The sequence below is a fragment of the Nomascus leucogenys genome, chromosome 5 (genome assembly GCF_006542625.1).
Source record: "Nomascus leucogenys isolate Asia chromosome 5, Asia_NLE_v1, whole genome shotgun sequence".
In the NCBI taxonomy this organism is placed as follows: Eukaryota; Metazoa; Chordata; class Mammalia; order Primates; family Hylobatidae; genus Nomascus; species Nomascus leucogenys.
Genome location: NC_044385.1, coordinates 42,755,374 through 42,777,136, shown reverse-complemented (window position 1 = coordinate 42,777,136; position 21,763 = coordinate 42,755,374). Strand labels below are relative to the sequence as shown.

The 21,763-nt window shown below is 48.5% G+C and overlaps 1 protein-coding gene and 1 long non-coding RNA gene across 2 annotated transcripts; one reads left to right on the top strand and one right to left on the bottom strand.

Annotated features, from left to right (window-relative positions):
* Positions 1–454: 454 nt before the first annotated feature.
* FOXD3 (forkhead box D3) lies at positions 455–3,052 on the bottom strand. The gene has a single exon (XM_030812497.1). It carries the CDS (start codon positions 2,529–2,531, stop codon positions 1,092–1,094), a length of 1,440 nt encoding a protein of 479 aa, XP_030668357.1. The 5' UTR covers positions 2,532–3,052; the 3' UTR covers positions 455–1,091.
* Positions 3,053–3,131: 79 nt separating this feature from the next.
* On the top strand, positions 3,132–4,697 carry LOC115835092. The gene is made up of 4 exons (XR_004030008.1): positions 3,132–3,273; positions 3,510–3,925; positions 4,127–4,223; positions 4,400–4,697. It is a non-coding gene; the product is annotated as an uncharacterized LOC115835092 (long non-coding RNA).
* The last annotated feature ends 17,066 nt before the right edge of the window (positions 4,698–21,763 follow it).

Sequence of the window (21,763 nt, the reverse complement as noted above, 5' to 3'; positions counted from 1 at the left end):
AGAGGGATGTTTGGAGTTTACTTGCTTTTCAAAGGATAATTGAAATGACCAAGAACTCTCTCATTTGGGAAGTTTTCATTGTGGAAAATACAAGTCTAGTCAATTTTTAAAAAAATTTAAAGACTGCTGTTGTTTCGGTTTCTTTTTTTTTTTTTAATGACAGCTTACTTTATCTACAGAAATGTCTGGTCATTTAGATTTAATGGGTTGATATGAATGATATCACTCACATCCTGATTTTATGTGAAAACTAAAAGAAAAATAGTAACACAATTTAAATTAGGCATACTGTTTCCTTTCTCCAATTAAAATTTTCTTACACCCAAATTATGAATTTACAAAGTTTGAAAAGGTCATTACTTGAAATTCCTTGATTTTCTGGGGAGGAGAAAAGGCAAATACCATTTTAAAATCTTGCCGTTTACTTCAGACAACTAAATAAAACACTAGGCTGGGCATTTTAAAAATTTATTTACAAAGTTGTGTACAACACGATGGAATAACATTTAGAATACCATATATATTCATTCATATATAAACAGACTTTTATAATAGAATGACACTGTTTGCCTTTTTGAAAATTTTTTATATTTAAAATCTCCCAACGTCTCCATACATTCTTTTCTCAGATAAAACTTCGGAGAGTGAACCTTCAAAAAAAATGAAAGTTCAGAGCTCTAAATCTACGGAATTTGTTTTTTCTTAAAAAAATAAAAACCCCAAAAGGAAAGTCAATAATTTTTTTACAAATATATACAAAGAATTTCCCTCCCATCCCCACGGTACTAAGAACAGGGGCCGTCGGAGTGCATTTTTGGAAAATTCGGTTTTCGGTTTTACCTGTATGGAAAGCTATCCCCGGCGGGCGCGCGGTGAGTTTGCTCGACCAGCTTAAGCGTGCGCGAGGGGGTGGAGGCCGCGGAAGGTAGGCGTTGGGGGCTCAGGGGAAAGGAAATGGGGGAGAGGCAGAGTCCAGGATTGGGCAACGGGAGCGGGACCGGGACCGGGCTCGGGACGGGGCGCGCAGCCTGGAGGTGCAGCTGCTGCTCGAGGCCGCCGCCGGGCCCTGGGTCCCGGCCATTGGCGCGTCCCTATTGCGCCGGCCATTTGGCTTGAGCGGCGGCGGCAGCAGCGGCGGCGGCCGAGGCTGCGGGCTGCAGAAACTGTCCGGAGAGTGGCACGCTCAGAATGGGCGCGATGGTGGCAGTCGTCCGGCTCAGCGACAGCGGTTGGTGCGTGGCCATGAGCGCTGCCGACTGCACAGTCCCGGGTGGCCGCAGAAACGACTGCGCCGTGCTGCCGCTCCCGGAACCCCCAGTGCCGCCGGCGACCCCAGCGCCCACCGCCGAGCCTCCGGGAGCCGCGGGGCCCCCACCTATGATGTTCTCGATGCTGAACGACGGCCGCGCGCTTGGCTCGGACTTGATGAGCGACGCGGTGGTGCCCGCGGCGCCCGCTGTGCCCGCAGCGGCCGCGGCGGCGCCCAGGCTATTGAGCTGCAGCTGCAGGCCCGGGCCGAGCTGTGAGCCGAAGGCGGCCGCTTTGCGGCCCAGCTCGCCCGAGGGCAGCAGCGGCACGGCGGGAGGCAGCACCGGCGCCACCGGCGGCAGCGCGTACGGGTACTGGAGCGCCGCCGCAGCCGCCGCGGCCGCCGCCGCTGCCGGGTGCGAATAGGCACCGGCCGCCGCCGCCGCCGGGTGCAGGCCGTAGGGGCGGCCGTAGGGTCCCGCGGCGCCGGCCGCCGCCGCCAGGCTGTAGGCACCGAAGCTCTGCATCATGAGCGCCGTCTGCTCGCGCAGGTGCTCCTGCTGGTGGCGCTTGAAGCGTTTCCGGCGCCGCAGGAAGCTGCCGTTGTCGAACATGTCCTCGGACTGCGGGTCCAGGGTCCAGTAGTTGCCCTTGCCCGGGTTGCCCGGCTCGCGGGGGATCTTGACGAAGCAGTCGTTGAGTGAGAGGTTGTGGCGGATGCTGTTCTGCCAGGCGGGGAACTTCTCCCGGTAGTAGGGGAAGCGGTTGCTGATGAACTCGCAGATGCCGCTCAGGGTCAGCTTCTTCTGCGGGCTCTGCAGGATGGCCATGGTGATGAGCGCGATGTACGAGTAGGGCGGCTTCACTAGGCTGTTCTTGGGCTTGCTCGGGGCCAGGCCTCCCGCCGAACCGTTGCCCGCGCCAGGCCCGCCGCCGCTCGCGCCGCCCTCCTCGCCGCCAACACCGCCCTTGCAGCCGTCCGCCTCCGGCGCGCCCACGTCGCCCCCCGGTCCGGCGCCGGCTCCGGCCGCCTCCTTGGGCAATGCCAGGGGCTGCTGGTGGGAAGGCTGAGGCTGTCCGTGATGGGGTGCCGCCGGGGGCACCTCGTCCGCCTCGTCCAGGCGCAGCTCCGGCGGCCCCGCGGGGCTATCGCAACCCGCGTCGCTGTCCTTCTCCTCCAGCCCGTCGTCGCCCTCGCCCACCACATCGATGTCCACGTCCTCGGCCGTCAGCACCGTCTGGCCGGACATGTCGCTGGCGCTACCGCCGCCGGAGAGGGTCATCCCTCCTCGGGGTTGGTAGCGGCGGCGGGGAGGGGGCAGCGGGCGATGGGGGTGGTCGGGGGCTGCCGCGGAGCTCAGGGGAAGAGGGTTTGAGGGCCCCCGAAAGATGGGGGGCAGGGAGAGGGGAGGGGGCCGCAGGTGGCTTGGGGCCCGCTGGGCTCAGCTCACACTCGGCGGCCCCGCATCGCGCGGCGCGGGCTCTGCCGTCTGCCCCCAGCGGCCGTGCTCCGCGAACTCCTGCCGTCCCTGGCGCTCGGTACTAGGCGCTCGCTACGGCTCTCGGCCCCGGCGGTTCTCCACGCCGCGCCCCCTCACTTAGCCCGCCTTCCTCGGCCTCTGGCCCTGGCGTGGGGCGCAGGAGCGGTCCAGGCGGGCGCGGGACGCCGGGCGCCGAGCAGCTCGGGAGGGCGCAGGCAGGGACAGTAGCGGGGGGGCAGGGGGCTGGGTGTCAGGGACGCCGAAGCCCCGGTAGTCGAAAGTCCCGTTTTAAGGACTGGCCTGATAGATTACTTTCTACTTAAAGATCCAGCGGGAGGCGGGGCCACGTGACCGTGCGTGACGTCAGGGCCGCGGCCGAGCCGGCCAAACTCAAGTTGGTTCAGGGAATTGTCAACAAAGGGACGAGAGATGGGCAACTCCTCTCCGCACTGTGCGCCAGCATCCCCGGGGCTCCGAGGGCGCTCCGGCCGGCCCGGAGACCCCCCGCCCAGGCTGGAGCCGGGACCTGGGGCCCAGGGAGCGGGTGGGTGTGAGTGTGAGTGGGTGTGAGCGAGTCAGGGCGTGGGCTTGGGAGCGTCCGCGGGACTGTGCAACTGTCGCTGCCCTGCGTTCCCCGCCCTCTCTCCCTTCCCCCCTTCTCTCCCCCCTCTTTGCCACACTCCTTAGACAGGGACTGGGCCACCTAGAACGAGGTTCCCATACCGTCTTTTAAAAAGCAAAACTTAGTCTCTGTTTTGCTTTTTGTTTCATTGTTTTTAGCTTTAAAGAGTAAGAGCAGCGCACCCGGCTCCCTCCTGCTAATTAGAGTTCAGATTCCCCTCTGGCCTCAGTGCTCATTCCGGGGAAGACACCTGCTGAGATGTCTTTTTCCCCCTCCCCCAACCAAACCACTCAGGTCCTGCCTGCTCTTTCCCGGCTTGATGCGGGCGTGTTTTCCTGTATATATTTTTTCGTGCGGCCACAAACAGCATCAGCTGGGGTTCCCGAAGGTCAGAAAATGGCTATTGATTAATCTATTAGAATAGTTGCCGAGAGAAATAAAAACGACGTACAATAACAGGGAACCTATAAATAAAGAAGCCATAACTGGCTACTTGGAGTTGTTAAACGACTTAGCATATGAAAAAATCGGAAATGAGGCGCTGGGGAAGGAGCTGGGATTGGCAGCGGCCTGGGTAAGTCGAGTGGATCCGGGAAGAGGCCTGGTGCCTCCAGGTTAGACGCAGCGCCCAGGGGCGGCTGAAGAAACGTGAGGGGTGCGGGCGGTCACTTCCCGGGCGGCGGGCATGGCCTTGGGGGAACCTGGGCAGACTTGGGCATGCCAGCATGCTGGGATCTCCGTTGCTGCCAGCTAACGTGGATTTTCTCCTCCTAAGGTGTGGACAAATCCTACAAGATTTAACTTCCAAGGAAGCCGGCGGCCGAGCGGGTGGACGAGGCGAGGATGTGTGGCCAGTGCACGCGGAGTGCAAGGCAAGTCAGTGATAGTAGGAAAAACTGTGGGGATTTCACTGGGACTGGAGGGGGAGGCACAGCAAACCGACCTCCAAGTGCGTGGCTGGGGTGCGTGGACCTCACACCTCCAAGGAAAGTCAGTGCTCTTGACCCGGTGAATCAGCGATGCGCCGCCTCTTTCCTCCCACATTTAGGCCGCCCAGTTGGGAGACACAAGAGCCTGCCTGGTGTGGCAGGCACACGGAACTCAATCCCTGTCTGTCCGCTGCGGCCTGGGAGGGGAGCGCCGGAGGAAGGAGCACGAGGGGAGGAGTTCCGAGAGGAAATAATTAGTGAAATATTTGAAGAAGATGCTGGGATGTGGATTTAATTCCGGATGGACAGTGGTGCTTCTGATTCCCTCAGTCTGTTTCCCCACCCACGATCTCCTCTTTCCTTGGCCTAGACACACCAAAAATAATTCAATAAAATAAAAATAAAAATTTAAAAATCTGTAAACTTGCTTCATTACAGGCATTGAGACACACAGATTGACTTTCATCCCCATTAGACAGTTTCCCCGATATAACACTACTCGTCTGGGGCTGGAAGCAGGGTGGGGGGTGGTGACTCTATCCTGAGACGCCCACCAACCTCCACGGTTTTTCTTTATCTTAATGATCCCGAGGTTGCACCCGGCCCTAAAACGCTTCTCAGAGTTGATTTCCGTAGCTCTACAGCTTTGTGGCCCGCAGGCTCTGAACCGTTTACAATGCCGTCTAGACAGCTTTCTGCGAAACCGACCCGAGCTGAGCTGGCTGGCCACCGCCCCGGACTGCAGAGGTCGCGTCTGCAACTGCCTCAGCAACCGAAGGAGGGTTGGAAGGTCCAAAAAAAAAATAGCTAAAAAGCTGAAATTTACACATTCAGGAACCTCCTTTGCTCTGCTTGGGTTGCCCAGCCCTAGAGGCAGGGGCCCGGGGCGCAGCTCTGGCCCTGCCGCGGCCTTGGTGGCTGCGCCCGCGTGGACGAGTAAGTGTGGATGCGCGCCGGAGGATGGTGGCTACAGGGCTCCCCTCACCGGTCTCGAAGTAGTCTCCAAATGAGCCTAATTTCGATTCCGCCGTCCGCCGAGGCTAGCTCTCTGGACTTCCTCCACGCCGCTGGTGCTGCCTCCTACCCTCCCTCTGCCATGGCCCGGCCTGATCCGTCCATTCCCCGGTGTCTCCTTGGAGCCTCCCTGGGGAAGGGGGTGGAGGATGAACAACTCCCAGCTGCCGGTTCCATTTGTTGCGCTTTTTTCTTTCGACACAATAAAAGTCAAATTAATTGATTCATACCATTAATTACGGCGCGTAGCGTGAAAAGCAACGCTTCCCCTCGGTTAGAGATCTATTGTGCTAATCTCTTGTTCAATCAGTGTTACCATCTGATGCTGGGTCCGGCCCTTACAGAAACTTTTCGACTCGATTAGCTAAATGATGAGACGTGCACAACCTACTGGCTGCGGCCCCGACGTCCCGCGCCCGCGCCGGCCTAATATCGATTTCCAGCGGAGGCAGAGGATATTTCCGCGGCCACTCTCGGCTCAGGAACCGGCCGCCGGCTTTCTCCCTCCAGGCGGACCATAGCGCCCGCACAACCTCCGGGTGCAGGAAGGAGGCGAAGCGGCGGCCGGGAAGGGCGACAGGAAGGTTCCTGCTGGCCTTGACGCAGGAGGCCGCCCCAGAGGAAGGGTCCGATCCCGACGCGGTGCAGGGTCCTGCCGGAGGCCGACTAGATGCCGGGCTAAATTGTTTGCCGCGTAGTTGCAGTTTGCAGCTAAAAGCTCACAGGTCGTCAGTTACCGCCAAGCTGTAGGACAGAGATGGAAGAAGCGAGGCAGATACAGAGAGAAAGTGAGACACATGTAGTGGGGGGAAGAAAATGTGATAAAGGGAAGGGAAAAGGGTGTATGTGGATAAAAAGTTTCTGAGTCTCAAAGGGTTTTTGGAGAGGTAGAGGGAGAATGAGTAGACACACACACGCAATTATGAGTTTGAGTGACTCTTTGAGTCTCAACAAGCGTCAACAAGCGAACTTCCCAGGAGAGATTTAAAAAGGAAGATGGCAGCCAGCTGCCTCACCTGCTCAAATGTTTGAAATGTTTCAACCAAAGGAGAATGGAATGAAACCCCTTCAGTTCCTCTGGAGCGGGCAGAGTACGTGGTACCCCGCTGGGAAAGCCACCTGGAAGCGATGGGAATGTGGGGTGGGGGGAGTGGGGATCTAGGTTCTAGCAACAGGAGGCAAGAAGAATGGAGTCCGGATCGATAGGAAGGAAATTGAGACGTCTCCAGGGGAGGGGAGATTTAGTGTGTGCGTCCAGGGGGGGATGGGGGGGAAAATGGATAGAAAAATTTATGAGGGAGAAAGGGAAATTAATTACAGCTCATTTTGGGTTCTTAGGCGGTCAACACTGGAGGAGGGGCACGGTTAGAGTGCGGAAGGCGGGAATTGCCCACCTACCCCTCACCAGGCCCAAGTGAACCCAGATGCCTCTTTTCTCCTCTTTTAAGTCAGAGACAGTGCCAGTGGATTGAATAAATCGTTGGCGCGATGTGAGATAGAATCATCATGCCCGCGCGCGGGTGCACTTTTCTTACAATCCGGGGAGTTGGGACCAGATTCCGCGGAGTGAAGGGCGCGTCCCCCACCAAGAGCAGTTACTCTTTGCCCAAGAGGGAGCAAAACGTGGGTGGGGCTATTAGAAAAATTCCCCTCCTTTCTCCCCAATACCCCCGCGCCCACAACAATCAGTCTGCTGCTTCTTGACAATCTTCATAAATTTGTTAAACTATTACCGGCCTCTTTGTCTGGATGGCCGCCACCAAGGAAGGTGGGAAAGGGCAGAGGTGGTACCCAAGACCCTAACCCACCCAGATTACTTCCATTTCCCAAAGCGGGGGATTTTCAACTCTCTTACCCACCACCACCCCTTTGTATACCTCTCCGGATCTTTTCGGGGTAGAAAAAAAGGAGGCTATTTTAGTGTTCTTGTTTGGATTTGCATCTCAAAACTTCATTTATTTTCAAGGTGTCTGCGACTCAGGGTCCATGCCAAGGCGTGCCTGTAAATGGCGAGAGACCAAAAGGAAAGGAGGAGAGAAAGAGGAAGAGAGAGAGGATAGTTTCGAATTTATTTATATTGGAAATGTATAAACATCCATTCTGTAAAAGGCAACACGTTTAATTAACGATGAGAGAGCAGTTAGGGGCAGAAAGCTAGTAAAATTGTGTGATAAATTTATGGCATTGTTAGCGTGCTTTTAATTATGGCTATTATGTTAATTATTTCACATTAGCATGGAGTTATCAGCAGCATGTCAGATTTAATCAAAACGAGCCTTTCTCTCGAAAATTGTTCTTTTCATCCACGAGGAGAAAGGTCCTGGACAGGATCGGGGCTTAAAAATGACTTGGCATTGAAAGCCGGAGTCTTTCCGACACCGTTTGGAGGGATGCGGCCAGGCCTGGCTGTCCGCTGGGTCCCTCCAGGCTACCGGCAGCTCGAGGAGGAGCCCAGGGCTGGGTTTTTAGGAATTCACCATTTTCACCCCCTTCGGAGCCGACACTTCATCATGCGAGATCATTCTGTCAAACAATATGATGCTGATCATTTTTATCTGTCCCGCTTTACAAAATCCCCATTCAGCCGGCCGAGGAGCAACAAAAGCCTCTGAGCAGCTCCGCAGCCGCTGGCGGCCACAGCCTCCCCGGCGCGCGAGAAAGAAAGGCGAGAGGGGCCGCGGAAAGCAGGCGGCGGGCGCGCGCCCCTCTCCGCCCGAGGGAACGCGGCCTGCGGGGGCCTGCGCGCCCAGGTGTCGGGTCCTCGGGTGTGGCCCGGGCGGGACACGCCTCCCTCAGGCCCGCGCCCGCCCTCGGCCTCCCTGCAGACGCTGGGCGAAAGCCCCCAATCCCTCCCCGCGAGCGACTCGCCCACCCAGGCCACATTGATTCTTTAATCACCGCCGATCGATTTATTGGGAGCAAATAAATAGCCCGTTTTGGAAACGTTTCAATTGCTGGCTTGATGGCTGGGGCGCTGACGCGGGAGGGCGGGCAGGGCCGCGGGGCGCGCGCGGGAAGGGACTTGTGGGAAGGCAGGGAGCGGAAAGGCCGAGCGCCACCCGCCCCGGGAGCCTCCAGAGCAGCGCGCCGGGCAGACCTCGGCGGGTCCCCCGGCGCTTCGGTCTCCGGAGACGCCCGGCCTCCTGGAGGGTTCGGCTTGTCCTCCCCTGGCGCTCGGCTCCCTCTGGCGGCCGGGCTGGCAGGACTTCAGCGCCCAGCCCTTCCGCCTTGTTACGTCCAGGCAAGTTGGTCCGGCTTTCGGATGCCTCTGGACAGTCCCCGTCCAGGCCCGCGACCCAGCCCGAGTGGAGGCCCCGGGGCCCACAGAGCGCGGCTTCCCAGGCCTTCCCGCCCTGGCTGCGGACGCCGCAGCCTCCTCGCCCCTGGGCCGGACGCGGCCTTCCTGCCCAAGACCACTGGGGCCCCCGCCCCTCCCGGGACAGGGCTGTGGACAGGCCAGCTGCTGCCTTATTTTTAGCGCCATTCCATTCGCGCGGTTATATTTAACTCGACCCACTCCTCCGAGGAGGTCGCTCGGACATCGAATTCTCCACAACGTAGTTTGGGCCTGCCCGCCTTGCCTCAGGGGTAGTTCCTCAAGGGGCAGATTGGAAAACCCCTGCTTAAGAATCCTTGACATATCTGGAGCTTGGAGAGGACAGGATTGGGGGAGAGATCTGGTTCTGGGGGCAGTGGCCACCGCGCCTGCAGTGCACTGCGTGGGGATTCCGCCTTGTGCGGGGGAGGGGAGGAAGGCACAGGATCAGTCCTGTGGGAAGGATTCTCTGCGGGGAGTATTGTTTCCATTTCCATCTTCTGCATGACCCAGAGCACTAGGTGACCTGGAAGATCTCTCACGACCCTGCCCTTGGAAAAGTTTATCATTTAGTGTGCGTGCAGGAATCCCCTCTTCTTTACCCTCCAGTGCACCCAACGGGATATTTGATTTCGATGATATGTTAGCTCCTTAGTTCCTGCCCAGTCTTCCCTTGGCAAAATCTTAAAAAGACCATGCCAAAGGCTCACTCACATCCTGGGGAAAGGACCCAGTTGCATAACATACAGAAACACCATTGTGATGCACGCTTTATTCACACAGAATGTCAGTTAGCAAACAATGCAGAAGTCATGTACTAAAGGTACACTAACAGATGTGACATGGATCGGGGATATCGAAACACTTTTTTTGTTTTTCTTTGAGACAGGGTCTCACTCTGTGTTTCAGGCTGGAGTACAGTGGTGCAATCGTAGATGACTGCAGCCCTCGACCTCCTGGGCTCAAGTGATCCTCCTGCCTTAGCCTCTTGAGTAGCTGGGAGTACAGATGCACACCATCACACCCAGCTAATTTTTTATTTTTATTTTTCGTAGAGATGGGATCTTGCTCTGTTGCCCAGGCTAGTCTCAAGCTCTTGGCCTCAAACGATCCTCCCACCTCAGCCTCTCAAAGTGCTGGAATTAAAGGTGTGAACCATCCTGCCAGGCCAAAACACATTTTAAAAATGTAAATTCTTCTAACGTTTTTAAAGAAACAAGTTTTCCTTGGGTCAAAGCTGCCTTTTTTGGTAACTCTCATTTTAATCAGAAATTTCTTGGATTTAAGTCATACCCACAGCTGAATTCAGGGGGAGAGGATATATAAGTATACAATATATATTTATTTACTCATTTATTCCTTATTAGTAATTTATTGAACTGTTGTCGACCTGGAAAGTACTAGGAATGAAAAGAAGAATTAAACCCATGATTCCTCAAGGAAGAACCAGGCAAGAGAATCAGTGTTTGTCATGCAGGTTGATAGGTGCCATGGCAAGGGGAAACAGCGCAGAGGAGGGCCTTCTTACTGGGTAGGGATTGAGAAAGTGTGAAGGCTTCAATACGGAAGATGCTACTGACCAGCTAGCTCTGACTTTAGGGGTTTTCAGGGGAGATTGGGGAGAAGTAAGTTAGAAACTGGGATACTTTGGGAAAAGAAAGTACTAAGTTGGATGCCTAATGGTACTTCTGGACAGCCAGAAGGTACTTGGTCTCAAGGGAAATGGACAATAGATGTGTGATAAGGAAACAGAAAGTGATGGAAGAAGAGAGAAGGGAAATGTAAAAATTGAAATTTGCCTAGACATTTTGTCTAGATATAGTACATTTAGACTAAATGGAAGTATTTGACTAACAAACACATGGAAGAAATTTAAAAGGGAATGTAGGTAAAGGAAAAGATCCTTTGAAAAGAAAATATTCAAAAGGCTAGTTGTTAGACCCAGCTATTTTTCTAGCCTTATCGTATTCATCAAGGGCCAGGCACTGGAACCACAAAAGTGAATAAGAAGATAGACTCCACTTTTAGAATGTTAATTCCAGAAGGGCAGGAATTTTTATCTGTTCACTGTTGTATCCCTAGCCTCCAGCCAAGTACTAGGGGTGTAGGGGTGGAGGTGTGTCTCAATAAATATTGCTTGAATAACCAGATCTGTAAGACACATTCTCACTCTAATGGGGGACTTATTCAGGGAAGTACATAGCTAAAATGTAGTGTGATGAGTTATAAATACATGATAGAATGTTACAGGAGCGCAAAAGAAACATAACTAACTCTGCCTGGGAAAGAGAATAGGTGGGTAGGAAGGTTTCCCTAAGAAATAATACTTGAACGGCCGGGCGCGGTGGCTCACGCTTGTAATCCCAGCACTTTGGGAGGCCGAGGCGGGCGTATCACGAGGTCAGGAGATCGAGACCACGGTGAAATCCCGTCTCTACTGAAAATACAAAAAAATTAGCCGGGCGTGGTGACCAGCGCCTGTAGTCCCAGCTACTCGGAGAGGCTGAGGCAGGAGAATGGCGTGAACCCGGGAGGCAGAGCTTGCAGTGAGCAGAGATCGCGCCAATGCACTCCAGCCCGGGCTACAGAGCAAGACTCCGTCTCAAAAAAAAAAAAAAAAAAAAAAAAGGAAATAATACTTGAGCTGTTGTGAATGATAAGCAGCAGTTAGGTAGGGAAAAAGAGGAACAGAGTTCTGGGAAAAGAAAGAGAACACAGCACGAGTAAAGACACAGATTTATGCAAGACACGAGGAGCAGCATGTGGTTTGGTATAACTGAAATGAGATAAGGGAATGGCCAGAGTAAAATAATAAAGACTCTTGAATACTGGGATAAAGAGCCCAAAGTTATTAAGAAGCCAGTAAAGGTCTTTAACTGATTGGCATGATTGAAATAAAATTTTGGAACTATTCTTTGTGGGAATGTGAAGGATAAACTGAGGGGGTAAAAGACTGGAGATAGCAAGGAGGCTGTTTCATTATCTTAGTAGGAGATGATGAAGGTATGATTTAAATTATTGGCAGTGAGACTGGAGAAGAGGAGATGATGATGACTTTGAGAGGACTGAAGAAGTAAAATGGATGGAACTCAGTGTCTGATTGCTGAGGGAGAAAGAGTTCACAGTAACTCCCAGATAAGAAATTTGCATGTCTAGAAGAAATGGTGTTATCATTAATTGAGGAGACTACAGATGGAGAAACACTCTCTAGTCCCTTGTTCCTCAGTCATAGACATGACTACTCAAATTATTTCCTTAAATGTCAGTTGGAGCATGCCAGTCACTCCTCTGATCAAAAACATTTAATGCGCGTTGAGCATGATGGCTCATGCCTGTAATTCCAGCACTTTGGGAGGCCGAGGCAGGAGGATCGCTTGAGCCAGCGGTTTGAGACCAATCCGGAAAACACAGCAAGACCCTGTCTCTACAAAAAAGTAAAAAGTTAGCTGGGCATGGTGGTGCATGCTCATGGTCCCAGCTACTTGGGAGGCTGAGGCAAGAGGCTTGATTGAACCCAGGAGATTGAGGCTGTAGTGATCTATGATCCTGCCACCGCACTTTAGCCTGAGAGGTAGAGACCTTGTCTCATACAAAACAAAACAAAAACAAAACTGTTTAATGCTACCTCATTGCTTGTAGAAGAAAACCCAAACCCTTTAGTAAGATACTTCAGGTGTGCCATAATCTGGCTTCAATATACCTTCTAGTTTCCTTTGACCTATGGGACTATAATGCATTCCCAGGACACACTGTGGCCTCCATCCTTTACCAGTTATATGACCTTGAGTAAGTTCCTTAAACTCTCTGTGCCTCATATCCTTACCTGTAAAATGGAGATAATAGCATCTTCCTTATGGGGTTTTTGTAAGGATTAAGGACATCCAAATCACTTAGAATAGAGTTGGCACATAATTAAAGATCACCCCAAAATTTTTTTTAATTGATTGTAATGCTTTTTCCTGTTTATTTTTATTTATTTATTTATTTATTTTTATTAAGAGACATAGGCCCAGCCTTCTAGGAATTTTCAGTTTACTTGTGAAGAGTAGGAGAGGCAGACGTTGTAAGCCCTTGAAGGTACAGACTGAGAGGCTTAGATTTTTTTTTTTTTCCTGAAAGTGACTATAATAGAATTTTGAGCAGGGAAGTGATGTAACTGGATATGTGTTTTAGCAATATCACTGTATCATCAGTGTGGACAATCGGCTGAAAGGGAGAAGATGAGTTTAGTTTTACACATACTGAATTTGAGGTGCTGGTGGAATTTCTAAATAGAGATAATTAGTAGGAGGTAAGAATTTGGAGTGGTGCTGTCTAATGGAAATATAATGTGAGCCGTGTATGTACTTTTTAATTTCTAATACCCACCTTTTAAAAAGTAAACAGATGGGTACAAAATATATTTAGAAAGAAGGAGTGAGACAGTATTTGACAGCACAACAGGGTGACTATAGTCAATAATAACTTAATTGTACATTTAGAAATAACTAAAAGAGGCTGGGTGCAGTGGCTCATGCCTGTAATCCCAGCACTTTGGGAAGCCAAGGCAGGCAGATCATCTAAGGTCAGGAGTTTGAGACCAGCCTGGCCAACGTGGTGAAACCCCTTCTCTACTAAAAATACAAAAATTAGTCAGGCATGGTGGTGCGTGTCTGTAGCCCCAGCTACTCAGGAGGCTGAGGTGGGAGAATCACTGGGACCCCGGAGGTGGAGGTTGCAGTGAACCGAGATCATGCCATTGCATGCTAGCCTAGGTGACAGAGTGAGACTGTCTCAAAAAAACAAACAAACAAACAAAACAAAAAAAAACTAAAAGTACAATTGGATTGTTTGTAACACAAAGGATAAATGCTTGGGGGGAAGGATACCCCATTTACCATGATGTGATTATTGTGTATTGCATGCCTATATCAAAGTATCTCATATACCCCATAAATATATACAACTACTATGTACCCACAAAAGTTTTTTTAAAAAACTAAACAGAGCCGGGCGCGGTGGCTCACGCTTGTAATCCCAGCACTTTGGGAGGCCGAGGCGGGCGGATCACGAGGTCAGGAGATCGAGACCACGGTGAAACCCCGTCTCTACTAAAAATACAAAAAAAATTAGCCGGGCGTGGTGGCGGGCGCCTTGTAGTCCCAGCTACTCGGAGAGGCTGAGGCGGAGAATGGCGTGAACCCAGGAGGCGGAGCTTGCAGTGAGCCGAGATTGCGCCACTGCACTCCAGCCTGGGCGACAGAGCGAGACTCCATCTCAAAAAAAAAAAAAAAAAAAAAGAAAATAAATAGAGCATAAATTGGGAACAAGTATTATCATGGAAACCAAGGAAGAAGGAGTTTTGAGAAGATAAGAGTAGTCAACAAGGTCAGATGCTCTGAGATATATATTTATTATATGAATTTGTTTTTCCAGAGACAGGGTCTCACTCTTGTCTAGGCTGGACTCAAACTCCTGGGCACAAGCAATCCTGCTTCAGCCTCCTAAGTAGCTGGGACTACAGACACACACCACCTTGCCCAGCTACACGTAATTTTTATATAGATACTATGAAAAGGGTTTGGCCACCTCTGATAGGAATTATTAAAGTAAAGTAAATTGCTTATTTAATAATTATTATGATAGGAATTATTTAAATATAAGTGGATTGCTTCTGGTGGGGTAGTTATTGGGAGTAGATACCATTTCCTCATTCTGTGCATAGTTGTAAAATATTATTGTTCAATTTCATTACAAACTATGTGTATTGCTTTTCTATGAAGTTATCCCACAGTCACAGTGACCAATCATTTATCCTGACTGGCCTGGAACAATTCCAGTTTAAGCCTGCTTTTCAAATATAATCTTTTCTATGGCCTTTTTTATTCTCAGAAGTGTCCCAATTTGGATAAGAAATTATTTGGCTACTCCATATGTAGTTGATGTAACTTTCTTTTTTTTTTTGAGACGGAGTTTCGCTCTTGTTGCCCAAGCTGGAGTGCAGTGGCGCAATCTCGGCTTAGTGCAACCTCCGCCTCCCGGCTTCAAGCGATTCTCCTGCCTCAGTCTCCCGAGTAGCTGGGATTATAGGCATGCACCACCACACCTGGCTAATTTTTTGTATTTTTAGTAGAGACAGGGTTTCACCACGTTGGCCAGGCTGGTCTCGAACTCCCGACCTCAGGTGATCCACCCGCCTCAGCCTTCCAAAGTGCTGGGATTAGAGGCGTGAGCCACCGTGACCAGCCGTTGATGTAACTGTCAACACTTCTCTAAGTTATTTGAATTATGGAAGATGATATACAAAGAACAACAAGAGATCTTTATTATCTAGTCATTGTTGCAGAATTTGATATTTTGGTTTTTTGTGAGATGAAGATGTGTCAATGATTTTGTGTTTTTCTTTTAAAGGGGCCATAGTACTTTTTTTTTTTTTTTTTTTTTTTTGAGACGGAGTCTCATTCTGTCACCCAGGCAGGAGTGCAATGGTGTGATCTTGGCTCACTGCAACCTCTGCCTCCCAGGTTCAAGTGATTCTCCTGCCTCAGCCTCCCGAGTAGCTGGGATTACAGGTGCATGCCAACATGCCTGGCTAATTTTTGTATTTTTAGTAGAGATGGGGGTTCACCATGTTGGTCAGCTGGTCTCAAACTCCTGACCTCATGATCTGCCTGCCTCAGCCTCCCAAAGTGCTGGGATTACATGCGTGAGCCACTGCACCCAGCCTTATAGTAATTTTTTGATAACTCATTTTGAGAGCCTTCTCAGAACAGACAGTTTTTAGGGGGAAAAAATGAATATGGAATTTTTAGTAACTACTTATAATTATGATCTATTACTACATTCCCCAATATATAGCAGCTTAAAATAACAAACACTTATTTTCCCGTAGTTTCTGTGGATCGGGAATTCAGAAGGGGCATATCTTGGCAGTTCTTGCTCAGCATCTTTCATGAGGTTACAGGCAAGCTGTTGATTGGGGCTGTGGTCATCTGAAGCCTTGACTGGGGCTCACTTACTTGACTCTTTGGAGGTGGCCTTAGTTTATTGTCACATAGACCTTTCCATAAGACTGCTTAAGAGCCCTTATGACATGGAAGCTGACTTGCCAGAGCAAGTGATAGAAGAGAAAGAGCAAGAAAGATATCACAAAGTTTTTTAGCCAGGCATGGTGGCTCACACCTGTAATCCCAGCACTTTGGGAGGCTGAGGCAGGCGGATCACCTGAGGTCGGGAGTTTGAGACCAGCCTGACCAATATGGTGAAACCGTGTCTATACTAAAAATACAAAAATTAGCCTTGCGTGGTGGCCAGCACCTGTAGTCCCAGCTACACGGGAGGCTGAGGCAGGAGAATCGCTTGAACCTGTGAGGCGGAGGTTGCAGTGAGCTGAGATCGCGCCACTGCACTCCAGCCTGGGAGACAGAGCGAGACTCCGTCTCAAAAAAAAGAAAAAAGAAATCGCAATTTTTTTTTTTTTTTTTTGAGATGGAGTTTCACTCTTGTTGCCCAGGCCAGAATGCAATGGCAAGATCTTGGCTCACTGCAACCTCCGCCTCTCGAGGTCAAGCGATTCTCCTGTCTCAGCCTTGGGCATGTGCCACCACGCCCAGCTAATTTCTGTATTTTCAGTAGAGACAGGGTTTCTCCATGTTGGCCAGGCTGGTCTTGAACTCTTGACCTCAGGTGATCCCCCTGCCTTGGTCTCCCAAAGTGCTGGGATTACAGGTGTGAGCCACCGCGCCCGGCAATCACAAAGTTTTTTATGACCTATTTCCATCATGTACTATCACTTCTGTAGTATCTGTTGGTCACAGAAGCCAACCCTGATGCAATGTGGGAGTGTACTATATAAGGATGTGAATACCAGAAGGTAAGGATACCAGAAGGATCGCTGGGGGCCATCTTGGAGGCTAGCTTCCACAATCTACCCTATATTAACATTGCACCCACATGCAAAATGTACTCACTTTCCCCCAAGATTCTCAAAAGTCCCATTTAATTGGAGCCTCACTTCAAAGTTTAGAATTTCATTGTATAAATCAGGTTCAGGTGTAAATGAGACTTCTCAGGTTTAGTTTCATAAGTACAGCTCCCTGAGTACAGTTTCTCTTGATCTGAAGACCTGTGAACTAAAGAAACAAGTTAGCTTCCTCCATGCATACTCAACATAAAATGGTAGGACAGGCATAAGTTAACTGCTACACAGACATTCCTATTCAGAAAAGGGGAATAGGGAAGTCACACAAGAGTAACTGGTCCTTAGCAATTCTGAAATTCAGTTAAGCACTGATTGGCTTTTCCTTGATTAGGTCTCAAAGCCTGAGAATAATCTTCTACCTTCTTGGCTCTTGTTTCCACCCTCTGAGTCATCCTTCTTTTTTCATGAAAGATAACATGTTTTTGCAACCAAGTAGTTTTTTTTTTTAACCTGCTTTCTGCTGGTAGAAGTTTGCAAGGTGGGGGATCCAGAGGCCTCTTTTCATTTTGTACTGTCTATGTCACTTTCAGTCCAAGCTGGTAAGTGTTTCTGCCACTGTAATTCTCTTCTGCTAGTGTAATTCTCCAGATATCTCCTGTCTTCCTCACGGCCATGTATATTGTTGGAAATGAGCCCCATTCCAGTTCCAGATGTTGAAATTTGTTGATTTAATCCAAACACTATAGTTTCATTCACCTTGCCAAGGATTAAGACTTGGTCAAGTGATGCCATCTGGCCAGTGAGACAGAAGGGGAAGATTGTTTAGGCGTTACTGTGAAAGGTTTTCTTTTCTGACAAAAGGATCTCCAGTGAAGCAAGCATCTCTCTTCAACTAGACATTGGTATGCCTGCATAACATAGTTGTCATTTCATGGTTCTGAGTCTGGCAGAAGAAAAAGATGGAAAGCACTTAGGTTCTTCATTATATAATTGTATGACTGAATTAATCAATGCTGGAAAACCAAATTTTCTTTATTTTAAAATTGGTTGCGGGAGACTGAGGCAGGAGAATCACTTGAACCCAGGAGGCAGAGGTTGCGGTGATGGCGCCATTGCACTCCAGCCTGGGCAACAAGAGCGAAACTCCGTCTCAAAAAAAAAAAAACAAAACAAAAACCAGTTGCTAATTGTGGACATGAATTTGAAGTGAAACCTAGTCAGTATGGCTGTGTGGTTGTTTTTTGGGGGGAATGTGAGCCAACTGCTCAGGTGAAGATGGAGAAAGTGGATAATGAGGTACAAGCAAGGTTATGTGATTAAGTGTTTGCCAAGCACAGTGGGTGTCCTTCACAAAGAGGAGATTATAATTGTGGTATTTCTTTCCTCTTTCCTCTCCCCCCTCACCCCTTTCCACTATCCCCACCTCTTCCCTGTGCCCCTGCTCGTCTCTCCTGTCTTCTTCCCCTTCAGTTTTCCTCATTCTATATTCCCTTCCCCTTCCTCCTTCTCTTCCTTAGTCTCTGAGCTACCATTTATTTGCATGCATTGTCTTATTCAATTCTCATAAAGACCCTGTCTAATAGGTACAGATAATATTCTCAGTATTTAGTTGAGAGATTAAGCAACTTGCTCATAATTATGCAGCTAAAAAGTGGCCACCAGGCATCTAGTTCAAGCCTATATGATTCCAAAGTCTGTGCTTTAACCACTATGCAGGAGTGAAAGGAACTCTTCCAGAAGAAGGACAATTTGCTAGCTGTCCGTGTTAAGCTGGTTAAGTTCATATACCTAACTGGTGGATATAAACAGAAAACTAGGGTCAAAGCTGTAATTTTTGTGGGAGTCAACATTGTAGCTTTAAAAAAATCAAATTTTAAATGTTTATTTTCCTTTAAAACGAAGGAAATGGAAACCCAAAAGTTTAAAACAAGATCAAGATTCTAATTTCTCTATCTGGTTGTTTGCCTCCGTGCAGACCTGATTATTTTGCCACAGTTTATGTAGCTGGATGAGTAAAATTTCAGTCCCAGATCCTCTCACCCACCCCCACCTATAATGAACTGTTAAAAGGGTGGCAACCACCTCTGATATTTCTCTTTTTCCTGGAATACTTTACACCATGCCATGGCCAAGAGACCTAAGGGGATGAATCTTTGTTTATTAGTGTCCTGATTATGCAGTTGTTCAATGGGAGTCATATTTAGTTTTGACAAGTATCTTTCCTTTTTAGAAATAGGAAATTGGTCTCAAAAATGCTCATGGAGTCCTCTGTTTCTGGTGGTCTTATCAGTCTATAATCCATTGGGACTCCTCAGGAATTCAAGTTTTTTTGAAGACAGTGCCTCAAAGAGGAAAATGTTTTCTTTGTGGTCTGATTTGGGTGTTGCTTAGAGAAAGTGAAATTTAGTTTGGAGGTAGGCAGTCCTCTTGTCCCAAGGCATTTACAGTTTTTGAATATTCACTTCTACTTATTTAAAAGCCTTAGAGGAAAACAGCTATACCTACTTTTTATTATGTAAATTAATGTACATACCGACTGGAATTGTTTATATAGGGGATTTTGACTGTGGTATTGTTTGCCTAAGGAAGGAAACATGGTAACAATCTTATCATGCAATATTTACAGTCTGCAAGCAGTATATATTTAGGGAATCTTGCTAAAATATTGCATGACAGGAGATTTCAATAAGCATGTTTAAATGAATTCTAAGAAACCAGACAGAAAGGAAATATGCCTCTTTGGTTCTGAAACATTTATCTCCCTAGGTGGAAAAGGGTAGGGGTAAGCCTTTGAATGATAGATAGTCCAACAGAAAAATTCACATTAATCTGTGGTTTAATGTGTTCCCTAAATGTCTTAATTGCTTTTAAAGCCCTGTAAATAAATAACATTCAAAGGATGTAAATTAATATCCTAAGAGAATGACTTTCCTGGTCTAAGGGCTCCTATTTCAAGTAATATTTATGAGGCACTGCAAATAATTTTCAGCCTAGAATGAAGAAACATGCAGTTGGGAAGCATGAATTTACCACCTATTAAGGTAGGAACATCTTTGTCTTGTTTTGTTTTTCCAAGAGGCTTATCCTTGCCCTAGGTATTCACATGTTATTTTACAAAGGAAGGAAGGATCAACTCTTCTAGGGAGAGGACAGGCTTAAGGAGAACTCCAGAGAATCTTGGATTGCTAGATCTTAGTGGCAATCACAGCACTTTGAAAATGAACTCAACATAACTATATTTCTTTTATTTCTGAAGGAAATATTTTCTGCCTTATATAAAGAGGTTAAAAAAAAAGTTTGCTTTAAATTAGCACCAATTTTCTGAATTAAAAGTGAATGCCTCTGCTCATAATGTTTCCTGCTCTCCTCTCAAATAGTTAAAACATGACCGGGCGCAGTGGCTCACGCCTGTAATCCTAGCACTTTGGGAGGCTGAGGTGGGTGGATCACCTGAGGTTGGGGGTTCGAGACCAACCTAACCAACATGGAGAAAACCTATCTCTACTAAAAAAAAAAAAAATGCAAAATTAGCTGGGTGTGGTGGCGCATGCCTGTAATCCCAGCTACTCGGGAGGCTGAAGCAAGAGAATCGCTTGAACCCAGGAGGTGGAGATTGCAGTGAGTTGAGATCGTGCCACTGCACTCCAGCCTGGGCAACAAGAGCGAAACTCCGTCTCAAAAAAAAAAAAAAAAAAGTTAAAACAGAAATCTATAAACTGATTACCATTTTGGAGAAGTTTTAATATTGAACTTTGATTCATAAACCTCAGCTTATTCTCTCATTCTTGCATCTAGGAGGGACCCCTTCTTCCTCCTCCCCAACACATGAAGCTTCTGTGATATTTCAAACTTTGACCATGACTCCATGATGAGAAATACATTTTATATCATGACCCAGCATACATAAAATACGTGTAACTATGTGTATACATACATACATGAAACACAAGTTTCACAGGACAAAATTCACACTGTGTAATACCACATTTTTTTCTATTCTAGTAAAAAAAAGAATGCTAGTCAGACACACAAAATTGATTTCATGGCCCACTAATGAATTGGGACCAACAGTGTGATAAAACACTATCAGGATTTTAAGGCCAGGCGCAGTGGCTCACGCCCGTAATCCCAGCGCTTTGGAAGGCCGAGGTGGGCGGATCACGAGGTCAGGAGATTGAGACCATCCTGGATAACACGGTGAAACCCCGACTACTAAAAATACAAAAAAATTGCCGAGCACACACCTGTAGTCCCAGCTACATGGCAGGCTGAGACAGGAGAATGGCGTGAACCTGGGAGGCGGAGGTTGCAGTGAGCCAAGATTGTGCCACTGCACTCCAGCCTGGGCAACGAAGCAAGACACAGTCTCAAAAAAAAAAAAAAAAAAAAAGATTTTAAGAAGTAATAAAATTAAACAAGCGTATTCTTATTCACTTTGGGGAATGCTGAAGCGAAATAAAACCTCCCTTCCTTTATGTTGCCCTCCACATTTTTACCTAACTACATATTTTCTTCACATGTTATACTCAGATCTGGGATTTTACAGATTGAAAGATGGAAAGGAGGCCAGGTGAGGTGGCTCATGCCTGTAATCCCAGCATTTTGGGAGGCCAAAGTGGGTGGATCACCTGAGGTCAGGAGTTCGAGACCAGCCTGGCCAACATGGTGAAACCCCCGTCTCTACTAAAGTACAAAAATTACCTGGACGTGGTGGTATGCGCCTGTAGTCCCAGCTATTTGGGAGACTGAGGCAGGAGAATTGCTTGAACCCGGGAGGTGGAGGCTGAAGTGAGCCAAGGTCATACGACTGCCCTCCAGCCTGGGTGACAGAGCAAGACTCCGTCTCAAAAAAAAAGAAAAGAAAGAAAGATGGAAAGACAATTTAAAAAAGGATTTTATTTTTTAGAGCAGTTAGGTTCACAGCAAAATTGAGAGGAAGATATAGAGATTTCCCGTATACCCGCTGCCTGCACACATGCATACCCTCTCCCATTATCACCATGTCACATCAGAGTGGGGCATTTGTTACAACTGATGAACCTACAGAAATCCCATCTTATCCTCAGTTTCAGTTACCCATGGTCAATTGCTGTTTGAAAATATTAAATGGAATATTCCCGAAATAAATAATTGATAAGTTTAAATTGTGTGCCATTATGAGTAGCATGTTGAAAACTTGTGCTGTCCTGTTCCATCCTGACTAGGATGTGAATCATCCATTTGTCCAGTGTATCCCTGCCATATACACTCCCC